The sequence below is a fragment of the Rhinolophus ferrumequinum genome, chromosome 3 (genome assembly GCF_004115265.2).
Source record: "Rhinolophus ferrumequinum isolate MPI-CBG mRhiFer1 chromosome 3, mRhiFer1_v1.p, whole genome shotgun sequence".
NCBI lineage: Eukaryota > Metazoa > Chordata > Mammalia > Chiroptera > Rhinolophidae > Rhinolophus > Rhinolophus ferrumequinum.
The window spans coordinates 36,331,629-36,357,248 of record NC_046286.1 but is presented as its reverse complement, the minus strand read 5'-3'; the positions used below and the strand labels follow the sequence as shown (position 1 = coordinate 36,357,248).

Genomic DNA, 25,620 nt, shown 5'->3' with positions numbered 1-25,620 from the left:
ATGCTGGTTGTCGAAATAATTTGGTTGTTTTCAAGGTGATGAATGCACATAGTTTGGTCCATGATGAGGAGGAAGTAAAGTTCATGTACACGTATGTCCGTGTAGTAATTATTAATCGGGGATATTTCTTGTTTGTCGTTGAGTTGAGTTCAGCAACAGATTAGCAACTTAACAATAGTTCCAAGAAATGAGACATGAGATGTGCATTGGCCTCACTTTCTCAATGGCCTCCTAACTTCATTTTAAGTGACTTTCTTAGCAATGCTTACTCCATTTTATTTTTTCCATTATCAATTACATTTACCTGCTTCACAGTGTGAACTTTGTAGCATTGTCCTCTTTATGAGTACATGTAGAATAAACGTATGAATTAAGGTTGGAGGCAACTAAAATGAAAGTATGGAAAGTATGGAAAAAGTTTTGGAGAAGAAAAGTCATGTAAAAGAAGATTGCTGTAGTTATAAGAAACTGGTGGCAGTCCTTTTCTTCTGAGAAGGGAACCAAGATGGCAGATATACTTTTTACTATACAGCCTTTTCTACTTTTTGATATTTGTATCTTGTATATACATGTTATCTAATAAAAAGTAATTTTGAATTGATGGTGTTATAGTCGTCTGAAAAGATCTCTGGACACTCCTGTAGCTCTCACCTCCTTCTTAGCTGATGCACTGCATTCATTACAATAATGTTACTGAACCATTGCCCCTAGATTTTTTTTTATTTAATTTTTTATTGGGGAATATTGGGGAACAGTGTGTTTCTCCAGGATCCATTTGCTCCAAGTCAAGTCATTGTCCTTCCATCTAGTTGTGGAGGGCGCAGCTCAGCTCCAGGTCCAGTCTCTGTTTTTTTCAATCTTTGTTGCATGGGGCACAGCCCAACATCCCATGTGGGAATTAAACCAGCAACCTTATTAAGAGCTCACGGTCTAACCGACTGAGCCATCCAGCTGCCCCTCTGGCAGCTCAGCGGCAGCTCATTATGTTCAATCTAGTTGTGGAAGGTGCAGCTCACTGGCCCATGTGGGAATTGAACCGGCAAAATTGTGGTACAGAGCTCACACTCTAACCAACTGAGCCATCCAGCTACCACCCTAGATTTTTATTTATTTCAGTTGTCAGTCTGTAGTAATGTTTGTAATAATTCATGTACATTACCTTTTTTTCTGGTAGCTAACACCAAGCCAAACCATCATGAATTCTCAGATTCAAAATTACACTTGTGCCTCTATTTTAAAAAAACTCTTATGTGCAGTCCTACAATGTTTAGAGTAAACTCTCCAAGAATACTTATCTTTAACATATTTTGAATGTCACCATCTCAACTATTGACTAAAAACACAGTTGATTCTGAAATGATGAAATTGATTTTACTTTATTTTTTTTAATAAATTTATTGGAGTGACAATGGTTAGTAAAATTACATAGGTTTCAAGTGTACATTTCTAGAATACACCATCTACATATCACATTGTGTGCTCACCACCCAGAATCAGTTCTTCTATCACCATATATTTGACCCTATTTACCCTCTTCTACCACCCGCCTCCCTTCTTACCCTTTGGTAACCACTGAACTGTTGTCTGTGTCTATGAGTTTTTGTTTCTTTGTTTGTCTTGTTCCTTTGTTGCTTCCATTACATTTTATTTGAAAAATCCAGCTTTTATTCTAAAAGGATAGCAAAAACAATGGACACATGACTGACTGACATCAAATAGCTACAATTTGGAATTAACTAAATTGTAAGTTCCTTAACAGAAAATATCTTTAAAGATTTCTTTATGTCTTCCACAGTACAGTATCTTGAACACAGAAGATATTTAATAGATGTTCATCTGACTTAATGAACCAAAAATTCTAGCATTGAAACACTAGAAACATCTAGATACACACTTTATTTTTAGGTGATCATGCTGTTAATAAAGATGGCATTGTCATGCTTAATACGCAGCTTCTGAGATCAAGTTTCCTCTGCCACTCAGCATGACCAAAACTCAATAAGTTCTCTTATATTTTTCATATATTTCTAACATTTTTTGTTATGTTATTTTAACCTTTAGTTACCCAAATTAAATTCTATCCAAAAAATTATTTTAAGTGCTGTGGGGTGTGTCCATGAAACAAACTCAGAAGAATTCTAAATCATGATGCAATACCATACTGATTTCAAGTACTAACCAGGTTTCTTACTTACTTTCTTGTATGTACATTTGTATTTATATGTTATATTGATATTTATTGTAATTCAATCTTTGCCTTAAAAAAAATTCAGCCGTACTTCTTATTCAGTGTGTGTTACCCAAGTGTTTTAAATACACAAAAATGTTGGAATCCTTTGTGAAACTTTCCTATATCCGTACCAGAGTATTAGTATTTGGTATTTTGAAAAACAAATCCATTTAGATGTTTTGAAGTTAGAGTCTTTTATGGGTGAGTCCATGCTCTAATGTGTCTTGTGATAGGATGATTCAGAATACACATGTACATTATAAATGGACACCATGTACTCTTCAGTCTCATGGCTGTTGGGATTATTATTACTAATACTGATGTGATTTTTTTATTACTAATGTGATTAATGTGATCAAAGTCAGAAGAATTAATGTGATTATTCTCCCAAGTATTCATGGCTGATTAAATGAATAGATGATCAGCCTTCAGTGTATAAAGAATGTGATTTGGTTGGCAGACACCAGCATTACCTCACCCAACATGAAATTTCTTCAAAGAAATAATCTTGCTGTTTGCTAACATGTTAATGAGATTTTTAATTTATTATTATTGACTAATATTCCACAGCAACACTGTGAATTTTAAATTGATATTCAGTCGTTTCTTAATGATCATAAAAATCATCAGAGGTTCTTTTCTTTTTGTTATACTTTGTTTTAATATATCTGTAGCAATGTTTCGCCCACAGTGACCAGCTCTAAATTCTGGTAAATTACCACAGGCCAGGATGTGGTCTCTCTCCTCCAAAGTTCTGGAACTTTAATAATCACAGCTCTCAAAATAACTGGTTTACATTAGCCAAGCATGTAATAGGCCTGTGTGTGTGTGTGTGTGTGTGTGTGTGTGTGTGTGTGTGTTTGTGTGTGTGTGTATGTGTGTGTGTGTGCGCGTTTTCTGGAAGGTCAATTAATTTTTAAAAGATCAATATTTCCATCAGTTTGATTACTTGTGTCTGTTATCTAGCACCCATTTGCTGGTACTGAAGTAACCCAAAAGAAATATTATTTGAAGAAACCAAATAATATTGTTAGGTAAACAAGCAGAGTAAAGGGAGTTTGTTGGTTTGGTGGTTGAAGAGATTTTTCATCCATGCTGTGGTAGATCCAGGTAAAGTAGACTCTCTTCACTATCAAACACACCTTTCCAGCCACTGTACTCTTCTTATCTACCATGTATAAAATGTAGAGGTGGAAAAGTTTTCCTTCTTTCCTTCTAAGTTCTTTGACTGGCTTAAAAATTAAATTACTGTAAGACAGATGAACAAGAGAAAAACAAACAATTTTGTATGTACGGGAGCCCCATAAAGATATTAAACTCAAAAGGCAGCCAGGTAATTGAGCTTATAAAACATCCTGAGCTAAGGAAAGGGGTAAGGGTCTGGGGATACAAAGGGGAGGAAGGGCATTCACAAGAAAGCAAGAGGAGATGTTTGGAAAACTCTTATGCAAATAAATTTCTTAGGTAAAAAGATATCTCTGGTAACAGCTCTGCTCCTGGTACAGTCCCCTTTTCCAATATATATTTAGGCAGTTGAGGAGGAGACAAAGAACTTTTCCTGAAGCTACTCTGTTTTGATTGCCTTTAGCTCAAAAATAATCCCCATGCCAGAGACATATTCTGGGGTGGCAAAATCTCTCTTTTAAGCATTTTTCTTTCTTTTGTATAAATTCTAAATAAAAATCCAATCTTGCTTTATAAATTCCATTTTTTATTTTCAATGTACATACTTAGAAAACACTCCTTTACTAATTCATTTTAACGTATGTTTGCAATAATGAAGCAAAAGGAGACCTATGTGGTTCAGCATGGGAGTAGTGTTACATTTAAAGCACACTTGCAAAAGAAATTCCAATCTTTATTCATGTTTCTCTCAGACATTTAAGGGGGGGCAATTACTTAGCTCATGGAAACTCTTTATTAAAATCCCCTGTCCACTCCTATCTCCAGTACTCCAAAATTCCCAGGAACCTCTCACTCCCTACCCTAAAAGAATGTTTTCAGTCTTTTGATTGCCACTCTCCTTCCAGCTTCTAGAGCCAAACCATGTGTTCTCAGAACCATGTAGTCCTCTGAGAACTGTAGTTCTTTTGAGTCCTTTTTATCCTAAGGGAAGAAAGAAGAAAAGTGGGCATTACCTGAAAGCTTTGTGGAAGCCATTGAGGGGAAGGAAAAGCAATAAACTGTTTATCCCCTATGTCAATAATTTTAATCTTGTCACAAATACAAGAGAATAAAAAAGCCACCATTATTTATGGGGATTATGGAAACCACCTTGATCTTAGAATATGTAATGTGATGATTATTTGTGTTCAAAGAAGTGTACCTGCCTGACCTGAGTAGTCGGTCATTTTCCTCACTTACCAGTTAGGGGTCTCTCCTCACCAGTAGTCCTCTGACCACTATCTTTTAATTTTGATTGTTGAGGGTCTTTGAGTGCTTCAATAGCCTGAGGAGAGAACATTGCATGAATTATTTCACCACCATTCACATACCATCATAGTCATTGTATCCTTTGCATACAAAGCTGGGAATGATCATTACACCCTATTTATATTTTTAGTTAATATTGTTTAAACATTATTTTCTAATTTTTCAAAATCCTTTTTATTATTATTTTTTCATTAATGAAAATTTGAAAATGAGAAAGCAGAAAAAAAACATTTATATTTCAACACTCAAAGGCAGACACTGAGCTGTTTTCTTGCTCTCTCTCTCTTTTCCTTTCTCATTTTCTCTCAGCCTTCCTTCCTTCCTTCCTTCCTTTCTTTTTTTTTTAAGGAGGGCGCGGCTCTCAGTGGCCCATACAGGGATCGAACTGGCAGCCTTGGTGTTATCAGCACCATGCTCTAACCAACTGAGCTAACTGCCCCCCGCCTTTCTTAACATGACCTTATAGAACCCATAGTTGGAATCATTTTATAAATACAATTCTGTCATATTTAACTCAGCTTATAACCTAAGCATTTTCTACTTCATATTTCTCTATTTCTTTGAAATTATATACTACATTTTATTTAGTACCTTTCCTTCAATTAGACATTTAGTACGAATATTATTTCTAGGCTTTTGCTTTCATATCATCAAATGCCAATTCCCCCAAAATATCATCAACATAACCTGGTGACAAGACAAAGTTGAATTTACTGCTTGCCTCCGTAAAGGAGACCACTGTCTTGAAAGAATCTTAGTAGCATCTCTCAGAAGGATGAAGACTAAGGTGGAATATTTATTAAAGCTTTGTGTGGGGGGGTCTGATTTAAGGTGGGTCTTACAATAAGAGAGCTTGACTAATACAAGATAAGATATCATAATTGTTTAGGATTGGTTGGAGAACAGGCAGGGTAAAGGTTTTGAAGCTAAGTATTTGGAGACTGGATGAGAAAACTGTTGTTTGGTGTTATTTATTGAAAAGTTGACAAATGTATGGTGGTGGAAGGAGAACTGACTGTGGGTGGTGAACACACAATGGGATTTATAGATGATGTAATACAGAATTGTACACCTGAAATGTATGTAACTTTACTAACAATTGTCACCCCAATAAACTTTAATTAAAAAAAAAAAGAAAGAAAAAAAAAGTTGAGCAGTCTGATGTTTCTCCAAATGTACTTGTAGGATGTCTCCAAAATGAATTTTTGGGGAGGAAAATTTTCCTCTACCCTGCGAAGGTTCTTTGCTGGTCTAATAATCAAATTGACAAGAGAAAATCAAATTTAATTTTATATGCATGGGAATCCCACATACACGAGAGGTTTGAAGACGGAAAGGAAAAATGAGGTATATAGTCATATGACATCTTGAGCCAAGCAATGGGATGGGGGTCTGGACTTCACAGGAGGGAGAGTAATTCATAGGACAATAAGAAGAGCAGATGTTCAGTAGTTAGATGTTTTCCCTGCAATACAGATAAGTCATAAAAAATTTATTTCTGTGATAACCCTTATTATGGGCAAGGCCTACAATTTAAGTATTTTCAGGGAGAGGCAAAAGTTTCTCTTGAGCCTGTGGGGTCTTGATTATCTTTAGCTTAAAATAATCTTCATGCCATCTTGGGGAGGCCTGTTCTGGAACCCTTCAGAGCAATAATGACATTTCCAATTTTATCTTCCCAGAATTTCTAGAATAGTAAAGTCATGTTAAGGAAGACAGTGATAATAAAGTCATGTTAGTGAAGATAGCTGAATAGTAAAATGATGTGGGTGTAGATATTTTTGTTTCTCAATATACAACAAGGCAATGAACGTCTTTATAAATATATCTTCTTTGCATTTCAGTGTTCCCCCTACCCTGAGTAGATTCCCGGAAAGGAATTTACTAAGTTATGTGGGTTCAATAAATATTTTTACAGTTATTGAAACTTATTGCCAACTTATTTCTTAACAGGATTATACTGTACCATTGTACTCTCCCACCAGAATTTGGTATCTTTAAAAGAAAAAATACATTTAGGCTACTAATTACACATAGTGACATCTTTTATACTACTACTATGCTTACATTGTTTTAAGAATCAGGCTCAAAATAGGTAATCATAGTCATGCAAAGTCTATTGGAAAAAGGTACATTATTATTATATTATTATCACTTAGGGTATTATCAATAGGGTACTTGGGGAAGCTGAACAAGGCTCAGATTACATGGGCAACTTCTCTCTTTTTTCTACCACCCCTCATCTTTTAATCATCAAAAGTGATATTTTTTGGAGATTGCTTAATAATGAGGAAAATTCACAAATTATTAGAAAAAAAAGCAGGACAAAAATTTGTGTGTTTATTATGATCTGTGTAAGAATTATGTTTAAGCAGAAAAATAGTCAAAGGAAATATTTTTTGGTGATGATGCTTTAGATGATTTCTTTGTTAAACTTTATGTTTATTCTAAATTTAAAGATTACTTACAAAATTTGATGGTTTATTTATTTATTTTTTTTTACATATAATGACTATAGTACACATGTATTACCTGTGGGGAGCTGGTTGCCAGGAATGTAACATTCTTTCTTACTTGATCTTCACATCAGATGAGTTTTTTTCTTTTTCTTTCCTGTCAATTTCACCTTAATATATTTATGCTTGTGAGACATACCTGCATATTTTGCTCATTTGTTAATCAACTAAGAAACATACCCAATTTAAAGAGTTATAAAATTTTATTTATCTATATTTAGTTATTTTTTACTTTTTTTTCATGAAGTTTTTTCCAGCTTTATTAAGATAAAATTGACATAAGGTGGATAGTAGACTTGTCAGGGGGATCACCTCGTAAGTTATGTAAATGTCTAACCACTTTGGTGTATACCCGAAACTAATATAATATTGAACATCAAATGTAATTGAAAAAGTTTTTAAATACACTTTTTAAAAGAAAAAAGGTAAAATTGACATATAGCATTGTGTAAGTTTAAGGCGTACTTAGTAGTGATGAGTTGGTACACATATACAATGTTACAAAATGATTATACAATATTTAAAAATTTTTAAATGCAAATGAGCTTTTTTCTTTATAGATTTACATAGATCACAAGGAATTAAGACTGATAGACTTTTACATCCTACAAAAATGCAGTCACTTCATTTAAAATCTGACCCATAGTATAAAATTATATTGTGTGACAGTGGTAGCCAAATATTTAAAAGAACAAAATTTGAATTATTCAGGAACATATTCTATGGGAAGTTAATATTTCAGCTTCTCTAGTGTCTAAGATAAGATTATTTTAGCAGAAAACAACAAACTCCCTAAGGCAAGATTTAGTAAAAAAGGCACATTGATTATAAAGATATAGGGGTACGTCTAAAAACTCAAGGGCAGGATGCAATTCAGGCCATTGTTTGATCTTGAACCAAGTGTTGGAAAACCATTTGGACTCCAGACCGCTTGTTCCTCAAAAGATGTTTCAGTTTCTTTAGAGACACCTCTCTCATCTCTTTCTCTCTCTGTATTTCTATTTTGTTTTTCTCTGTAGAGAGACTTTTCCTATTTCTTTGTGCACTGGCTGCCTTCCCACACAATACGTTACATCCTTGGCTCAACTGGCCATCTCAGACTACTGAATGTATGAAAAATTTCAAATCCAAATTTCTAGAGGAAATGATTTGATGGGCTCATCCTGAGACAGATGTCCAACCCCCGTCAATCATGCATGGCCTGTGAGTAGGGTCACAGATTACTAATATAGTTGCGAAAGATCTCTGTCTGAGGAAGGAGCAGTTTTTAGAGAAGGAATTGATCTCTTTGTTTTCTGTGCCTTCCCTAAACATGTCTGTCATAGCACCTGTTAACACTGTTTCATTTGTTTCTTTTCCTTTTGTTTCCTGTCTTCACTCCTGCTTCGTTAGGATAAGGACAGCTTGCTTAATGTCCCTATCACTTAGCAGACATGACATTAGGCAATAACAGGAGTAAACAATTATGTAGCACTTATTGTATGCCAAGTATTAACATTTTCTCTTTCTTTTATTGACTTATTTAATTCTCACAGCAACCCTACATGGGGAGCAATGCTAACGTTCATTTAAAAAAACCGAGTAGAGGGAAGATGGTATTGGCAGTGAGTCAGACAGTGACAACAATGACAACATGAATGTTTTAGTCTATCAAATACCCCGTCACGATACAAGCGATAGTATTTTTTAGTCAAGGAACTTATACCTTTTTTTACCACTTGGTGTCAGAATTGTACTATTTGAATATATTAGTGCATTTGGAAAATCTTTGGGGGTTTATTTGTGAGTTTTAAGCTTTTCTCTGTTTTAAGCATTTCTTAGAACATAACTGTGTTCTTTGTGGAGTCACTGAGGAGAGATTTGTCTTCCTGTGCTATTTTTAGGTTAACTGCATTTGCTGCCAGAGTGGAAGGGGAGGTTACCGCCATGAGAAGTACACAAAGAATTTATGAGAGAATTCCTGGAGGCTCAAACAACGTTTTCTAATCTTTGCAGGAGATGGGAGTAAGTCAGTCTCTCTCTCAGATTAATCCTCTGTACAGGAACTAGTTGAATACTTTTCCTTCCAAATGGAATCGAAGAAAATTTACCTCTCTAGGCTTATGACAGATTGATCTCTGACTGATGGATCAGAGAAGCAGGATAAATACTGGATGAAAGGATCAAGCATTTCAAATATGAAAACAGTGCTAAATGATGATCAGAAGTAATTCATTGATTCATTTACCAAATATTTGTTAATCTGTTATAATGTGCGAGGCCCTGGTTTGGGAAGATTTCCCTGATATCAGCTTATTTCTCTTTCCAGCCCACCCTGGGCTTCTATCAGTGCCAGCATTCCTCACACATCCTGGGTTTGACAAACATATGGAGAAAATATCTCTTATGGAGAGACTAAATCCGAACATACTGCAGGAGAAAGAATCATCTTGGTTCCCACAAAACTCAAGGTATTCTTTCTTTTCTTTTTAAACTTGCAGTAAAATATGCATAACATAAAATTTGCCATTTTAACCATCAAAGTATTCTTAAGAATTTGCCTATTAGGATCGAGGATTTTGCTGTGAAATGTTAATGAAAGTGGAGTTATAAGAATATGATTAGTTAATTATATTTTGCTTCATGTATCCAAAAACAGATATGAAGAATTAAGAAGTAGATAAAGAAAAGAGACTGTAAAAAGAAAAGAAAGATTTTGATGATTACTTGAAAAGTCAAAGTATTGGCTCTAGGTTATTTTGTCTTTTAAATATTACTTTATTGACTAGGAAATATAATCTCAAGTTTCAAAATTAAAAACCATAAAGGGGTATATTGTATATGTATTGGAAAGCTTCTTTTCGTCACTGATTCCCGTCACCCTGCTCCCTTGTCAGAAACAACCAATAATGTTAGTATTTTAAAAATCTTGCCAGAGACATTTTCTTCATATATATACACTAAAATCTATATATTCTCTATCCCCAGATATTTTTCACACTTATGGGACGTCTGCTCCTTACTTTTTAAAAATCACTTAATAATAGTTGAGATCTATCTATATCCTTACATAAAGTTTTTCTTTTATTCTTTCTTGTATCTTAATAGTATTTCATGGATTATCAGTCAGAATTGTAAAATACTTTGAAATGAGGGGGAAAAAAGAAATAAAAACATTACTGGCTGTCTTTTCAATGGAATATTAAGCATACTTTAGTAAACCCTTCCAGGTCATATAATTCTATAGGTGTCTATACCTTTCATTGTCTTTAGCAAAGATATGTTGAATACTGTAAGTTGGAGAAAACTGAAACTAATAAAAATGAATTTTGTCTGGTGGAGAGGCAGCTGATTTCCCTCTCCATTCCACCCCCAAAGAAACCCATTTTTATATCTATTAACAAATTTATAGCATTTTTGATATATGTATATTTTTTGATATGTATATATTCATACATATATTCATATATATATTCATATATATATTCGTATGTTCATATATATGTACATATATATGAATATATATATAATCAAAGGTCTTCAGATTCTTCTTTAAACTATTTGTAACTCTTACTGGTTCCTTCATTAATCAATGAGTTAAGTCTTTGGTATGTGTTAATTTTATGTTTGTGTATAATTTTACCTTTTGAAAAATAATCTTTAACATTTTTGGTAACCATTCACTGAGATGCCCAATTACAGAATTACAGAGCCAGGTAAACTGCATTGCTAAAAAAGTGTACCTCATGGGTTACTGAAACCCAGGTATCGCTTTTCTTGGATCCTAGAATAATCACAAGTGAGAGTAGGACTTTAGTTTCTCTATTTTTCTAGTCTTTTCTTCTCTGCTAATTTTGTGCTTTGTTTTTGTTTGGGGTTCCTTTTTGGAGTGATGAAAGTGTTCTGGCATTAGTGGTGATGGTCGCACAACTTTGTGAATGACCAAAGCTGCTTAATTGTATACTTTAAAAAGGTGACTTTTATGGTATGTGAATTGTATCTCAAAGAAAGTGTTTAAAAATGCAATGAAAACTTCACTGAGTCTCCTAACTCTTCATGGCAAAATAATATTTGCATGTGTTCAATAAAGAATCTGTTCTCTTCTTTACCTGAATATAATTAGACAAATTGATTATGCAATTAAGGCCCTAGCATCATATTTGAGAATGATGTTGATTTAATCAAGTATGATAAGCCACTTTAAGAAAAAGAAATTGACTTTGCCTATGGAAGAAATACCTACAAAACCTTCCAAGAAAACATGACTGCGTGCCTAGTTTTTAGGATCCCGGCTTCAAGGTGGTAAGGAAGTTTACTTAGGCCAGGAACCTAAGAGAATTTTAGGGACCTCAAAAAAGAAGTTTAGGGGTGGTCGGATGGCTCAGTTGGTTAGAGCAAAGGTTCTGAACAGCTGGGTTGCCAGTTCAATTCCCACATGGGATGGTGGGCTGCGCCTCCTGCAACTAAAGATTGAAAACGGCAACTGGACTTGGAGCTGAGCTGCGCCCTCCACAACTAACTTGAGGGACAACGACTTGGAGCTGATGGGTCCTGGAGAAACATGCTGTTCCCCAATAATCCCCCTGTCAAAAAAAAAAATATTAAAAAAAAAAAAGAAAGAAATTTACCCAAATTTGTAGATATTGCAGATATAATATGGTGAAGAGAATTTTCTGGGCATTGTTTCATACTCTCAAGGTAGCATAAGACAGGCTTTTAGAAATTCAGATCAAGATTCCTTATGAAAAAAACTTCCAGACAGAGGTTAATATGGTGGCCTTAGTACTTGTTCAATACCGAATTACTGGTAGCTTGGCAAAGCAATCTGAAGGAGGCTTGCGTGGTTAATTAACACTTGCTTCATATATGTAAATAATTAGGCCAAACCTACTGAGACTAGTCCTTGTTTATGTGAGCAGAAATAATTTTTGAGATTATTATGATCACAGGAGGGACAAGGGAGATTGTTACAGAAAAGCTTTGAAATGGGCAAAAAAAAAAAAAAATTACTAGGTTTATTTCCAGTGAACACTAGGTATTGTCTAGTGTACTTTTCCAAGTTATCTTTTTCTACAGGGTTTTTTACCTATCATTTTCTTTAACTGAGCTATTTTACAACTGTACAGTTGTAGAAACAGTATAGTAAGCCCCCCTTATCCACAGGGGATACTTTCAAACACCTCCAGTAGATGCCTGAAACTGTGGACACTACCAAACCCTATACATACTGTTTTTTCCGATGATAAAGTTTAATTTATAAATTAATCACTATAAGAGATTAACAACAATAACTAATACTGAAATAGAACAACTATAACAATATACTGTAATAAAAGTTATGTGAATATGGTCTCTCTCTCAAAATATTTTATTGTACTTTATTCACCCTTCTTGAGATGATGTGGGATGATCCAGTGCTTATGTGATGAGATATAGTGAGGTGAGTGACATAGGCATTTTCAGACTTTAGTTGACCATGGTAACTGAAACTGCAGAAAGCAAAACCACTGATAAGGGGGGACTACTGTAATTCAAATGAGTTTTGTCTGGTGGAGGCCAGTTGTGCATCTATTAATAAATTCATTTCAACATTCTTTTTTTTTTTTTTAACCTTTTTATTTATTTAAGTGTGTTTTGCCAGGACCCATCAGCTCCAGGTCAAGTAGTTGTTTTAATCCAGTTTTGGAGGGTGCAGCTCACAGTGGCCCACGTGGGGATCGAACCAGCAACCTTGTTGTTAAGAGCACTGTGCTCTAACCAACTGAGCTAACCAGCCGAGCCTCAGTTCAACCTTCTTGATTGCTTATATATGTGTCTGCCTTTTGGCTTCTTCTTTGAACTGATTATAACATCTTAATCATTCTCTCATTAATAATATGTTAAATGAAGTATTTGACACATATTTATTGTATATTTGTATGAGAGTCATGCTTTTATCTTTGTCACAATATACTGGGACAATTAATCTGAAAACATTTCTCTTAAGTAATAGCTTCTTTTGGAAACCCTAATTTGGGAATTGAGTGCTCTGTGCTGGTAGAAGTTCACCCCAAGGAATGACTTTAGTGGGAATTATCTGACAGTGCTGCAGGAGGGAAATGTCACCTGTGCCTGTGACAATACACACCAAGACCTGGGAGCAAGGTAACTTTTGAGACATAAGATATAACTAGGCTGATATTAATTTGGAATGAGGTGCAGTTTGGTACAGTTTGCCTGTTAAGGTAGCAGATAGAATATTTTCACTGGGAACTTCTTTGGGACGTTGAATTGACCTGGTAACTGCAAGGACAGACACATCATTCTAATCAATCTTACGTACATACATTTGATGGATCCAGAAAATGGGTGTAAGATGCAAGAAAATGTGTGGCAGGATATTGTTTATATTATTCTGGTTAAAAAGGGAGATTAGCACTTTTCAAGCAGGAATGCTTCCTTACAGAGGGATTTTAACTAAACAAAAGGAGTATGAATTATTTTTTGGGGGGGTAGGGTAGGGAATAGGGGAAATTCTTGAAAGGATTGAAGTTAGCTACCGGTTAAGGAAACATTGCAAATTCCTGTACTGGTCATTCTCTGGATCCTATACAACATCAAGTCTAAGGTTCAAAAGGGAAGGGAAGATAATTTTGGACCCTTTTGAGACTTTTGGTTGAATATATTAATTAAACAGTAGTAAAATCAAGGTAAACTGAGCAGAGCCTGCGTTCTCAAAGCTGATTTTTTCTACCAGAGAGAAGAGAAGGACAGGAAGTTTTGGAACCAGCATGTAGTATACAAGTAGCTGAAGGGAGGTCGAAACTGAAAAGAGATTGATATTATTTGTGGAAAGGATCCTCAGAAAAGAATTGATGGATTTGTATTACTTCTGAAAAAAAAAAAAGGAAGAAAAGTAAAGAGGAATTGAATCTCTATCCAAGTTTTGTCGCCTTTTAGCACCCTAGCCAGAGAGCGCACAAAACTCTTGGGAATATCTCCAGAGCAGATGGGAAGGCTTGATCTGTCCCCAGATAGGAGAAGGTTGAGGGACTGGAGGTTTGTAATAGACATCTATTGTTTTGTGCTACTAAGACACATTCACCATCTGGTAACCATGTCCTAGTTTTTCTCAGAGAAACCACTTCTAGTCCATATAGCTTATTAATTTGGATTCCCCTTAAGCAGAGTCTGAGATTAGAAGTTAGGTGTTAGTGGCCTATTTGGGAAGTAATTTTAAGAAGCAGGAGAGGTGATTTTCAAGAAGTACTCCTTGTAGTGTAGTTCTTTTAGTTTTCTATTGCATGAAAATGTCTTTATTTTGCTTTAATACTTGAAACACATTTTCATTGGATATAGAATTCTGAATTTACAGTTTGTTTTTGTTCTTTGAGCACTTTAAAGGTATTGTTTCACTGTCTACTGATCTAGATAGTTTCTAACAAGAAGTCAGTGTATAGTCGAATAGTTGTCCCCCTAATTGCAATGTATGATTTTTCTGTCTGCTTTCAAGGTCTTCTGTTTATTGTTGCTTTTTTTAAGCAGTTTGACTATGATGTGTCCAGGTGTGGTTTTCTTTGTATTTCTCCTTCTGAGCATCTTAAATCTGTACATTTTTGTCTTAAACCAAATTTGGAAGGTTTTAGTCATTATATAGTTCAGATATTTTCTTCTCCCCCTTTCTCTATGCTTTCTTTTTGGGACTATGATACAGGTATGTTAGACTTCTCTTATTGTTCCACAGGTTTTTTTTTCTCGAGAAAAAAAAATCAGTAATTTGTGTCCTACAGATTAGATAATTTCTTTTGATTTATTTCAAGTTCACTGATTCTTTCCCTATCATATTCAACTTGCTGTTAAACTCATTCCATGATACTTTCATGTTCAAAGTTGCATTTTTATTAGCACAAGAATTTCCTTTTGGTCCCTTTTTAAAAAGTTTGTGTTTTTTTCTCCTGCTGAGATTCCTTATGTTTTCATTAATCTAAGCATATTTTCTTCTATTTCTACGAACAGACTTATGAAATCTGCTTTAAAATCTGTCTGCTAATCTTAACATCTAGATCATTTTGGGATTGGTTTTGTCATTTGAAAATGAATCACATTTCCCTGGTTCTTTAAGTTAAGCAATTTTGCATTGTATGTTGGACATTATAAAATGTTACGTAGTTAAGACTATATTTTTCCAAAGAGTGTTATTACTTTTTTTCATTGGGAGGTTAAGTTGGCCAAACTTGAACTGTAAACATTTTTTCCTAGGCAGCAGCTCAAATCTCTTCATTCCCTTTGTCCTTAGCTGAGGTATTGGAGTATGCCCTACTCATGTATGGTTCAGAGACTTGGGCAGAGTTTATACACAGAATTTGGAGCTTTCCCTTTCTGGCTCACTTTTTCCTCAAATTCCACCCTCTGAACTTTCCAGGATCTGTGGTTATTCTAAATTCCATTCTCTGATTATTCAGGCCAGGAGGGCTGTTTTCTATTAGAGTTTTAGGCATACTGTGGAGGACTAACTTCAGCCTATCCTTAGGGTAAAATCTGTAATGATGGGAAACGCATCCTCTTCTGATCCTTCTTCCAAGTTTTGCTTTTCACATTTTTTCTTCACTTTTCAGTGACTTCAATTTCCAGTTTTTTTGCTTGTTTATTTATTTTTCTGTCTGGATTTTGTAGCTGTTATTTGTGATGGTTAGGCCTGACAGTATCTTACCTGACCATCTGAGATATATTTCACATGGTATCTTAGTGGGATTGAGCCTATTTTCCCAAATCATAACCTGACTATTTTATTGACTTATCTCATTTTTAATCTCATTTTCCCTATTTCCCACACGCGCTTCATAAACTACCCACACCAAATCTTTATTTTAGGGCCTAATTTAGGGGTGACATAAATTAAGAACCAGTCATATATTCAATCATTTGGTCATTCACAGACATTACTTAATTCAATCATCCCAATAGCCCTTAGAAGCACACAGTGAGGAGAACTTAAGTTATTATCTCTATTTTACATAGTACTGAGTTTTAGTGACATTGTATCATGCCTATGATACTATATATTTGATAAGTGGCAGAATCTAACTTCAAAACTAGATGGGTCCGATTCTATAGCACTGTGTGTTTTGGATTAGTTGCTTCCCTTATCCTTGTGTTTGCATGTAAAATGGGGATAATAATGTATGTTAACACATAGGATTGTTGTGTCAGTTAAACGAGATATTGTGGATACAGAATATAGTGCCTGCAAAATATTAGATATATCAGTCAGCTTTCACTATATGACAATCTCAAATTCTCAGCAATTTACAATGACAAATATTTATTTCTTGATCAAGTTTGTCTTGTCAGCTACTGGTTGGATGTTGTAACTCTCCTCCAGACTGCAGGCTGAATCTCCTCCACTTATCTCCTTACTTTGGAACCTAAATTAAAGGAAATCCTTATGTATAACATGCTTTTCTGATGGCAGAGGACATAGAGCTAGGAAACATTTGGAATCTTGCAATTCCACGGAAAGCTTCTGTTTGGAAGTGATATATAGCAAATATTCCATTGGCCAAAGCAAGTCAGATGTCAAGCCCAAAGCCAGTGGGCATAGGGAGACATTTTATTCACAAAGAAGAAAGGAGTGAATAATTATAAACAGTAATGCAGTCTACCATAGTATAGTAGTCATTTTTGCTTTCATGGTATACAGTTACTATTTTCCAACAATGGGAGTAGAAGGTTGATCATAAAAAAGGCAAGGGTGAAAGGGAATATTTTACTAAATGACAAAAGAAAAAGAAAAGTTCAGACAAGAGCTGGTGTGGACATTCAGAGAGAGAGTTAACAATGTGTGAGTCACAAGGATTGGGGAAGTTCTTACGGATGAGAAAGGGCTGGGGCTGGGTCTTGAGAGACGATTAAAATTTGGATAAAAGTCATTCTAAGCAGTTATAGCAGGATAAGCAAATGTACAGAGGTGAACTAGTTTGGCCCTATTATTGGGGTGTTTTTTGAGGGGTATCACGGAGCACAGGCTGGAGAGACTGGATTTCAGGCAAGAGGGAAAAGGCAGATCTTAGGAAATTTTGAGCAAGATTCAGAATTGAAAAGTTATATTTTAGAAAGATTAGCCTGACTATCCTGAAGGGTGGCAGAGAGTATTTCTCCAGCATTATACACAGCAGCCATTCTTCTTTCTTCAAAGTTGTACACTGGCTCTGTGACACAAGTATATGACAAAAATGTGGCGAGTATGAAAAGTATTTCTTCAATGCAGACTTGACTCCCACTAGCAAGAAAATGAAAATTATCGTACTTGTTTTTCTCTGAATCTCCTGTCTGACCAAATAAAGACTATGCTTTTGTAGGAGACAATACTTCCTACACAAAAACATAATTAAAGTAACATATCAGGCTGGATGTACAATGACACGTGGCAAACTTGATTAAAATATCTGTGCACTGTCATTTTATTTTGTTTTGAATTAACCAAGGAAAGACAATTTGAACACAATTTTTTGTTGTGCACTTAAAAATAAAGAAACAATTTCTAAAATTTTCCATCTTTGAATTCCTTAGCAACATAGAATGCCCAGAAGCTTTTGGAAAGCAGTGACCGTGGCTGTGGTAAGAGTTTTCACCTATTATTTTAATCCATTATTTGCCTATTTGTTGTTGTTTTTGGTTCATTAATGACTTATGATAAACATTTGTTATCCTAATGTTGCTGTATGTTGGATTTGAAAATTACTAACAGAGATCAGCCTTAAAAAAATGAAATCTTTCCATCTACAACAACATGGATGGACCTAGAGGGTATTGTGCTGAGTGGAGTAAGTCAAACAGAGAAAGACAAATTCCATATGATTTCACTCATATGTAGAATCTAAAGAACAAAATAAATGAACAAACAAAATAGAAACAAATTCATAGATACAGAGAACATTTTGGTGGTTGCCAGATGGGAGGGGTGTTGGGAGGTTGGGTGTAAAAGAGGAAGGGATTAAGAAGTACAGACTGGTAGTTAGAAAATAGTCATGGGGATATACAGTGCAGCATAGAGAATATAGTCAATAATATTGTAATAACTATGTATGGTACAAGATGGGTACTAGATTTATTACTATGTATGGTAATAACTATGTATGGTACCAGATGGGTACTATAACTTCATAAGTTATATAAATGTCTAATCACTATTCGGTACACCTGAAACTAATATAATATTGTGTGTCAACTGCAATTGAAAAATAAAAAATTATTAAAAAAAGAAAATTAGTAACAGAGGTTTGAATGAGATTATTTGATTTTCGAAATTATAATAGATTTATGACTCAGCTAAGTGAAAAAAAATGTAATTATGTATTTATCAACATTTAAACCAATCACCTAAAAATTAAGGTTTCTTTTCAGATCTATTAGGCCATCATTATTTATGCCATGAGACTATATTATTTGACAATTAATATGATATTAAAATTAGGTATCACAGCACTTTAAATATATATATTAATATCTGCAACCTTTGACCATGGAATTGAGGGAAAGAGAAGAGACTGAACATTTATTTAGCTTTTCCTCATGCCAGGCATTGCATTAAGTACTTTATTCACTTACTGTGGCAGTAACTCTATAAAGCAGTTGTTACAATTATTCCTATTTCCCAAATGAGGAAACTCAGGCTCTGAAATGTGAAGGAAACTGCTCAAAACCCCACAGCTGGTAGCAAGTAAAGCTGGTGGTCACCTACATGGTTTTGACCCTAAAGTCAAATATTTTATGACATAACATCTCCACATTGCTCCTACTCATATTTCCTAATTTTGTGTGAATGGGACCTAGATTCCACATAGAACCTAGAATATCTATTTTTAGGTGCTAAATGGCCTATACATCAGATTGTGATTTTCAGAAGTTCATATTAAAATTATTGAATTAATACCATGAACCAGGGAATAAAATTTACAATTTGGCTTTTAAATTTTTTCTTATAGTAAAAACAATTTTATTAAGTATTCCACTAAGTGAACATATTATCATTCATTAAACCATACCTATATTATTTAAAATTTAGGTTGCTTTCAATTTTCTACTTCACTGTAATAAGCATTTTAATTCATATAGTACTTTCCTTTTTAATGATTTCTTTAGGATAGATTTCTAATAGATATTGGGTCAAAGGGAAGCAAAAAGAAAAATTAACACAAAATGTCCCATTTAAACAATCTTTTAAATTTAATTGAGAATCACATTGAAAGTATTACACTGTTGAAATGTTGGTTGTGTCAGGGATGATTTGCTAGGACTCACAGAACTCCAAAACGCTGTTATACTCATGGTTATGGTTTATTATAGTGAAAGGATGCAGATCAGAATGGAGAAAATGCACATGGTTGAAGTCTAGGAGAAAGCAGGCATAAGCTTCCAGATGTTGCCTCCCAGTGGAGTTGTATGGGGATGCCCTTAATTCTCCAGCAATGATTTGTGACATGTGAAGTACTGAATTAGGGAAGCTCTCTTGAACGTTGGTATCCAGGATATCTATTGGGGATCAATCGCATAGGTATGTGGTACCCATAGGACAGACCTTAGCTACTCAGTCTCCAACACCCTAAAGACCAAACTGATGCAGGATGGCCCGAGGCCATCCAAGGCCAGTCCTTTCTTTGGAATGTGCGGGATTTGAGCAATCTATGCCTGCCAAATTAACCCTTTACAGCACACTGGTTTAGAAATATTTCAAAAAGCAGGATTTAAAAATCACAATATCATAATGTTTAAAAGGCTTGGGAGATTAACTAGTCCCATTTTTACTTTCTACAGCCTGGGTAACTGTGGCTCAGAGCAGCTAAATTATTGCCTAATCACACAGCTAGTTAGTGATGAACAAAATGTGTGAGGATTAAGTGGGAAATTTCCAACTAACTGGAGAATGAATTGTGTAGTTTTACTGTTAAACAGGTTCTTTTCCTATTAAAATCCTACTCTATTTGTTCTCAGTTTTTAGAATGTAGAAATAATACCTGCAGCGCTTATTTAAAATGCAGATACCCATGAACCACCTTCAGAAATTCTCATTTGGTAAGTGTGGTGGGAACTAAGATTTTGTGTTTTTAACAGAGTACCCAGGTGATTTCTGGTGTTGATGGGCCAAGGACTACATTTCAAGAAACATTGTTTATACACACATAAATATTCCCATACCCCAGATTAAATTATGCTGTTGTTTATTTATTTTTTTTTGCCAGTGGCTCTCCACTTTCTACCTAATTAAGCACCACTTTCTTCAGCCTGTCATTTTATTAATTCACTAACTTTTGCAACATAGCCCCAAGTACCTTTTGTCTGACTATTTCCTGGAACCCTACTAGAATTGACCTTTTGCCATTCCCTGATCAAGGCAGGTGCACTTTGACCTTTCAAATTTGTTTCTGTTGTTCACTCATTGGAGTGAACACCTATTGTTTTCGTTCTCCCAGGATTCCTTTTCCCCCTTCATTTCAGGGAATCTGACCATCTCTCACTCTATGTGGTGGGGAGGAACGGTGGTAGGGCTGTCATGTATATGTCAGCTTAATAGTGGAGCTACATGTGACTCAGATCTGGCCGAGTATAGTGCTCAATTCCTCAGGTCAGGGATTTTTTTTTTTTTTTACATGACCCAATCTGGGACAATCAGTAATCTTCCACGAGATGTTATATATGAACTCAGGGAGAGAAGTTCTCTTTTTTTTTTTTTCAGATTGTTGGACTGAAAAGATATAGTTCTGGAGTTTTCTGTGGCTATATCCATCCTTTGTGACATGAAGGAAATCTGTCTCTAAATAGAAACACTGAGGCCCTCATAGGGAGGCAGAGCCAAAATATGAAGAGAAATAGTAAACATAATTGGAGTTTTATTCCAGTGGTGCCTGATACCTGTCTCCTGTCTCCACCCCTGGTCTTCCCAATTATGTGAGCTAATAAATCTCTGGCTCCTGTGTTTGCCCAATCAATTTCTTTTTTTTAAAAAAACAACACAAGTTGTGTCAGTCAGAAAGCCAGTATGGGTCTCAATGGACTAAAATCAAGGTGTCAGCAGGGCTTGCAAAACTTTCTGGAGGCTCTAGGGAAGAATCCTTTTCCTTGTTTACTTGTATTTCTGTTTTGTTTGCTTGTTTATTCTGTTCTTTAGATTCCACATGTAAGTGAGATTATATAGTATTTGTCTTTCTCAGCCTGACTTATTTCACTTAGCATAATATTCCCTGGGTCCATCCATGTTGTTGTAAGTGGTAAGATTTCATTCTTTTTTATGGCAGAGTAATACTCTATTGTATAAATGTACCACAATTTCTTTATCCAGCTGTCTATTGATGGGCATTTCAGTTGTTTCCATATCTTGGCTATTGTGAATAGTGCTGCAATAAACTTAGGGGTGGATATATTTTTTAGAACTAGTGATTTTGGATTTCTTTGGATAAATACCCAGGAGTGGAATTGCTGAGTTATAAGGTAGTCCTATTTTTTATTTTTTGAGGAACCTCCATACTGTTTTCCTTAGCAGCTGCACCAATTTGCAATCCCACCAGCAGTGCATAAGGGTTCCCTTTTCTCCACATCTTCACCAACATTCATTTGTTGATTTATTGACAATAGCCATTCTGACAGGAGTGAGGTGGTATCTCATTGTGGTTTTTATTTGTATTTCTCTAATGATTAGTGACGTTGAGCATTTTTTCATATGTTTGTTGGCCGTCTGTGTATTCTCTTTAGAGAAATGTTTCTTCATGTCCTCTGCCCAGTTTTTAATTTGGCTGTTTGTTTTTTTGGTGTTGAGTTGTATGAGTTTTTTATAAATGTTGGATATTAACCCCTTATTAGATATATCATTGACAAATATTTTCCATTCAGTAGGATACCTTTTTATTTTAATGATGGTTTCCTTTATTGTGAAAAAACTTTTTAGTTTGATGTAGTCCCATTTGTTTATTTTTTTCTTTTGCTTCCCTTGCTCGAGGGGCTATATCAGTAAAAGTATTACTAAGGGTAATGTCTGTGAGTTTACTTCTTATATTTTCTTCTAAGTGTTTTATGATTTCGGGTCTTACATTTAAATCTTTAATCCGTTTTGAGTTTATTATTGCATATGATGTAAGAAGGTGGTCTAGTTTCATTTTTTTGCATGTATCTGTCCAATTTCCCCACCACCATTTATTAAATAGACTGTCTTTACCCCAGTGTAAATTCTTGCTTTCTTTATCATAGATTAAATGACCATATAGTCATGAATTTATTTCTGGGCTCTCTAGTCTGTTTTATTGATCTATGTGTCTGTTTTTATGCCAATGCCATGCTGTTTTGATTGCTGTAGCCTTTTAGTATAATTTGGTATCAGCTAGCATGATACCTCCCACTTTGTTCTGCTTTCTCAGGATTGCGGTGGCTATTCAGGCTCTTTTATGGTTCTATATGTTTGTGCTCAATTTAATGATTTGTTTTTACCATCTTATTTAATTTTTGATTATGTAAGAACATTTACATGATTCAAAGGTTGAAACTATGTAAGACAGTATGCTCACAGAAGTGTCACACCATCCTTATTTTTTCTCTTCCATTCCCGCCCATCCTCATAGATAAACATTTTCATTTTTTTGTTGTTACACTTCTTTCCTCTTTTTGCCAAAACAAACAAACATATATTTCGTTTGTTTTTTACACAACAATAGCATATCCTGGAAATCACTCCATATCAGTTCATAGAGATCTCTTGTGTTTTTTATTGTTTTTTATTTTCTATGTTTGCATAGTAGATAAGTAAGCATTGGCTTATTTCCAATATTTTCCCATTATAAATAATCCTGTAATTCACGACTTTACATATGTTGATATATATATCAACATGTAGTTCTTTATTTAAAAAATACCTGTATGTTGAATTCTTTTACTGAGTTGCATTGAACTGTGTAGGAAAGGAGCTGTTTGTACCCCTAGTTAGTCTTCTGGGGAATGGGGCACTAGCATACTCTTAGCAGAGCCTGTGACTCTATTTATAAGATGCTCTCATGGGACGAGTTCTTTCCTTATTTTATAACAAACATGTAGATTCTAGAGTTGCTTTATTTTTGCCACATACATCGAGCTCTTAGTATGTCCAACACAACGTCCTTTCTCAGCGGTGGAGAAGACATAGTCCTCACCTTTCAGAAATTGGCAATCTGTCCCAACGTTTGCAACCTGGGTTGAATTAGAATCACCTGGAGAACTTTTAAAATTTACTGATCCATGTTGCCCTATTGCAGATCTATTAAGTCAGATTCTCTGGGGATTGGATCCCCTTATTTAAAAACTCTCAGTGTGATTCTAATTGCAGTCAAGGTTGAGAACTACTGACGTAGAGGCAGATATGATCATAAGAAGGTAGATGAAATTAAGAAGGTAGATGTCAAAAAGTGTGAAGAGTATGTAGGTGATGAAAAGAGTCTCTGAGGGTGGGACTATTTGGGCTTAAGGAACATATAGGATTTGAATTAGTACTAAGAGGATGCAGATGACATTGAGAAGAGGGAGATATAAAAGTGGGCAAGAGAAATGGAGTTGTGACTGATGCACGGGAAGGAGTATATGATGAACAATGAAGATAGAAGGTGCTTGTGGTCTATTGTGGAATAATCAGAAAGATAGAGAATTTTGATCAGATGATGAGTCAGGGAAGGAAATGGGCATCAGAAAACTTGTTCAGAGTTTCAGAAATAGAAAGTAATGATCTAACAAGATGATGTGTCCTAATCTCCCCATTCAATTTTCTGATCTACAAATGACAAAGAAGACTAATATTCAATAGAAGGAATTCTGCAAACCATACAATTTTGAGCACCGGTAGTGTTAACCAGCCCTGGATTCTGACTTTGCTCCTCTCCATGTGGTCTGCTAAACTTGAGCCGTGCTTCTCCAGGCCCCCCTCTTCCCCAAGCTCTTGCTCACCCCCTTATAGTCCTCGTGACCCTCATATTCTTCTTTTTCCTGGGAAAAGGAAGGTTCCTTGTTTGGTTCCTTCCACTATTTTTCCAATGGATTGATATGGTGTGAAATTTATGTGCTGCTCTCTGAAAACCTATTTTGTAAGTTATTAAACAAACCCAAACCTCACTAAATATTTACTTTTTCCTTCTTATTCTCTTGACTTAACAACTTTATTACTGACGGGGGGGGGGGGGGAATGCAAGAAAGTGTAGAGAAAAAAAGATTGACTATTTAAAAATTATCTTCTTCCATTGCAAACAGGGACGATCTCATTCATGTGCCCAAAGAACACATTAAATATGTGATACCTGGTTTTTGGGTCCCAAATCTCATGATTCCTTAATGACTCATGTTACTAAATTATGATATTAAAACATGATAGATGGTTTAAAAATAACAAATACTACTTTGTTTTTTTTTTGGCCTTTTCATTTTGTATTAGAGAGTATTTGACCATAATAGAACAGAGACATTTGTGTATTTCAAAATATGGATCTTATTGTGTTTTGAGGTCCAGAATTCTACAGTCCTTGAGTAGATCCTCTGTCTGTCTGGCAAATAACGTCTTCCTCTAATTTGGTATTTGGAGTGCCAGGCTGGTGCCAAGAGTTTCCTCGGGCCAGAGGGTCAGAGGAAGATCATGCTGTTTGGAGGTGGAGAGCCACCAGGTGGCGCTTAAGTCCCGTTAGTCAGTGTAAGAACAAGCCTTTGTGTTCAGGGCAGTGTATAATAGCGAAACAACTGATTTTGTTGAACAAATGTACTTAATCTTAAGAAATTTTTTCCTCATATATGGATGAACTCTAATATAGAACCACAAACCCCATTATTAAAATCCATCTAAACTAAGATAAAATTTTATTCTTATCTGCAATGAATACATAGTTTCATTTCTCACTCATACTATAAAACAAAGGTATGATTTAGTAATTAGGTTATCTATTATTGACTATATACTTGAAAATATATATCAATAAATAGTGCCTAAAAATATTCTGTTAGAAAAAATATCCAAAACTTCTCCTGTGCAAAGAGGAACTGCAGGTAGGGTTACTGAGCTGTCAAGATGAACCTCTATCTGAGATTTCTCTGGAGAGGCCTTCTTCTTCTTCACCCCATAGGCTGTCCAACTTTCTAAGCTCCCTCCAACAATGTGGAAAATGATGAACATGAGAGTATTATAAACTACTTTCTTAAAAAGATTATATTTTAATTCCCAGAATTAACTTTTTAACTTAGCATTTGAGATAATATTTAAGATAGTGTTTGAACATATTGAGGAAAAATTTGCAGTTTGTCTATATAATTGAAACCTTTTAGATCCATGCTAAATTAATACTGTCACAGAAAGTACCTGTTTTAAAGCAAAAAAAAATCAAAATTATATAATTCCTATTAATATGTATTGATGTATCTCACTGTTACTATTCCTAACTTTCTCTTTTAAATTGAGACTATCATTTTCATTGTTATAATATCTTTGCTATTTTA

At 34.9% G+C, this 25,620-nt stretch overlaps 1 protein-coding gene and 1 long non-coding RNA gene across 4 annotated transcripts in view; one reads left to right on the top strand and one right to left on the bottom strand.

The window, feature by feature from the left end:
- Positions 1-4,232: 4,232 nt before the first annotated feature.
- The window catches only part of LOC117020510 (uncharacterized), a 38,939-nt gene continuing 17,551 nt past the window's right edge, over positions 4,233-25,620 (bottom strand). Inside the window, exons 2-3 of the long non-coding RNA XR_004422714.1 lie at positions 4,595-4,679; positions 4,233-4,336 (exon numbers count right to left, since the gene is read on the bottom strand). This is a non-coding gene — a long non-coding RNA (uncharacterized LOC117020510). The remainder of the gene's footprint in view (positions 4,337-4,594; positions 4,680-25,620) is intronic.
- FILIP1 (filamin A interacting protein 1) overlaps positions 17,577-25,620 on the top strand; it is a 217,642-nt gene continuing 209,598 nt past the window's right edge. For all 3 annotated transcript variants that reach the window (XM_033103049.1, XM_033103045.1, XM_033103044.1), the window contains exon 1: positions 17,577-17,754. In XM_033103049.1, coding sequence (XP_032958940.1) covers positions 17,716-17,754 — 39 coding nt within the window. In that variant the 5' untranslated portion in view covers positions 17,577-17,715. The remainder of the gene's footprint in view (positions 17,755-25,620) is intronic.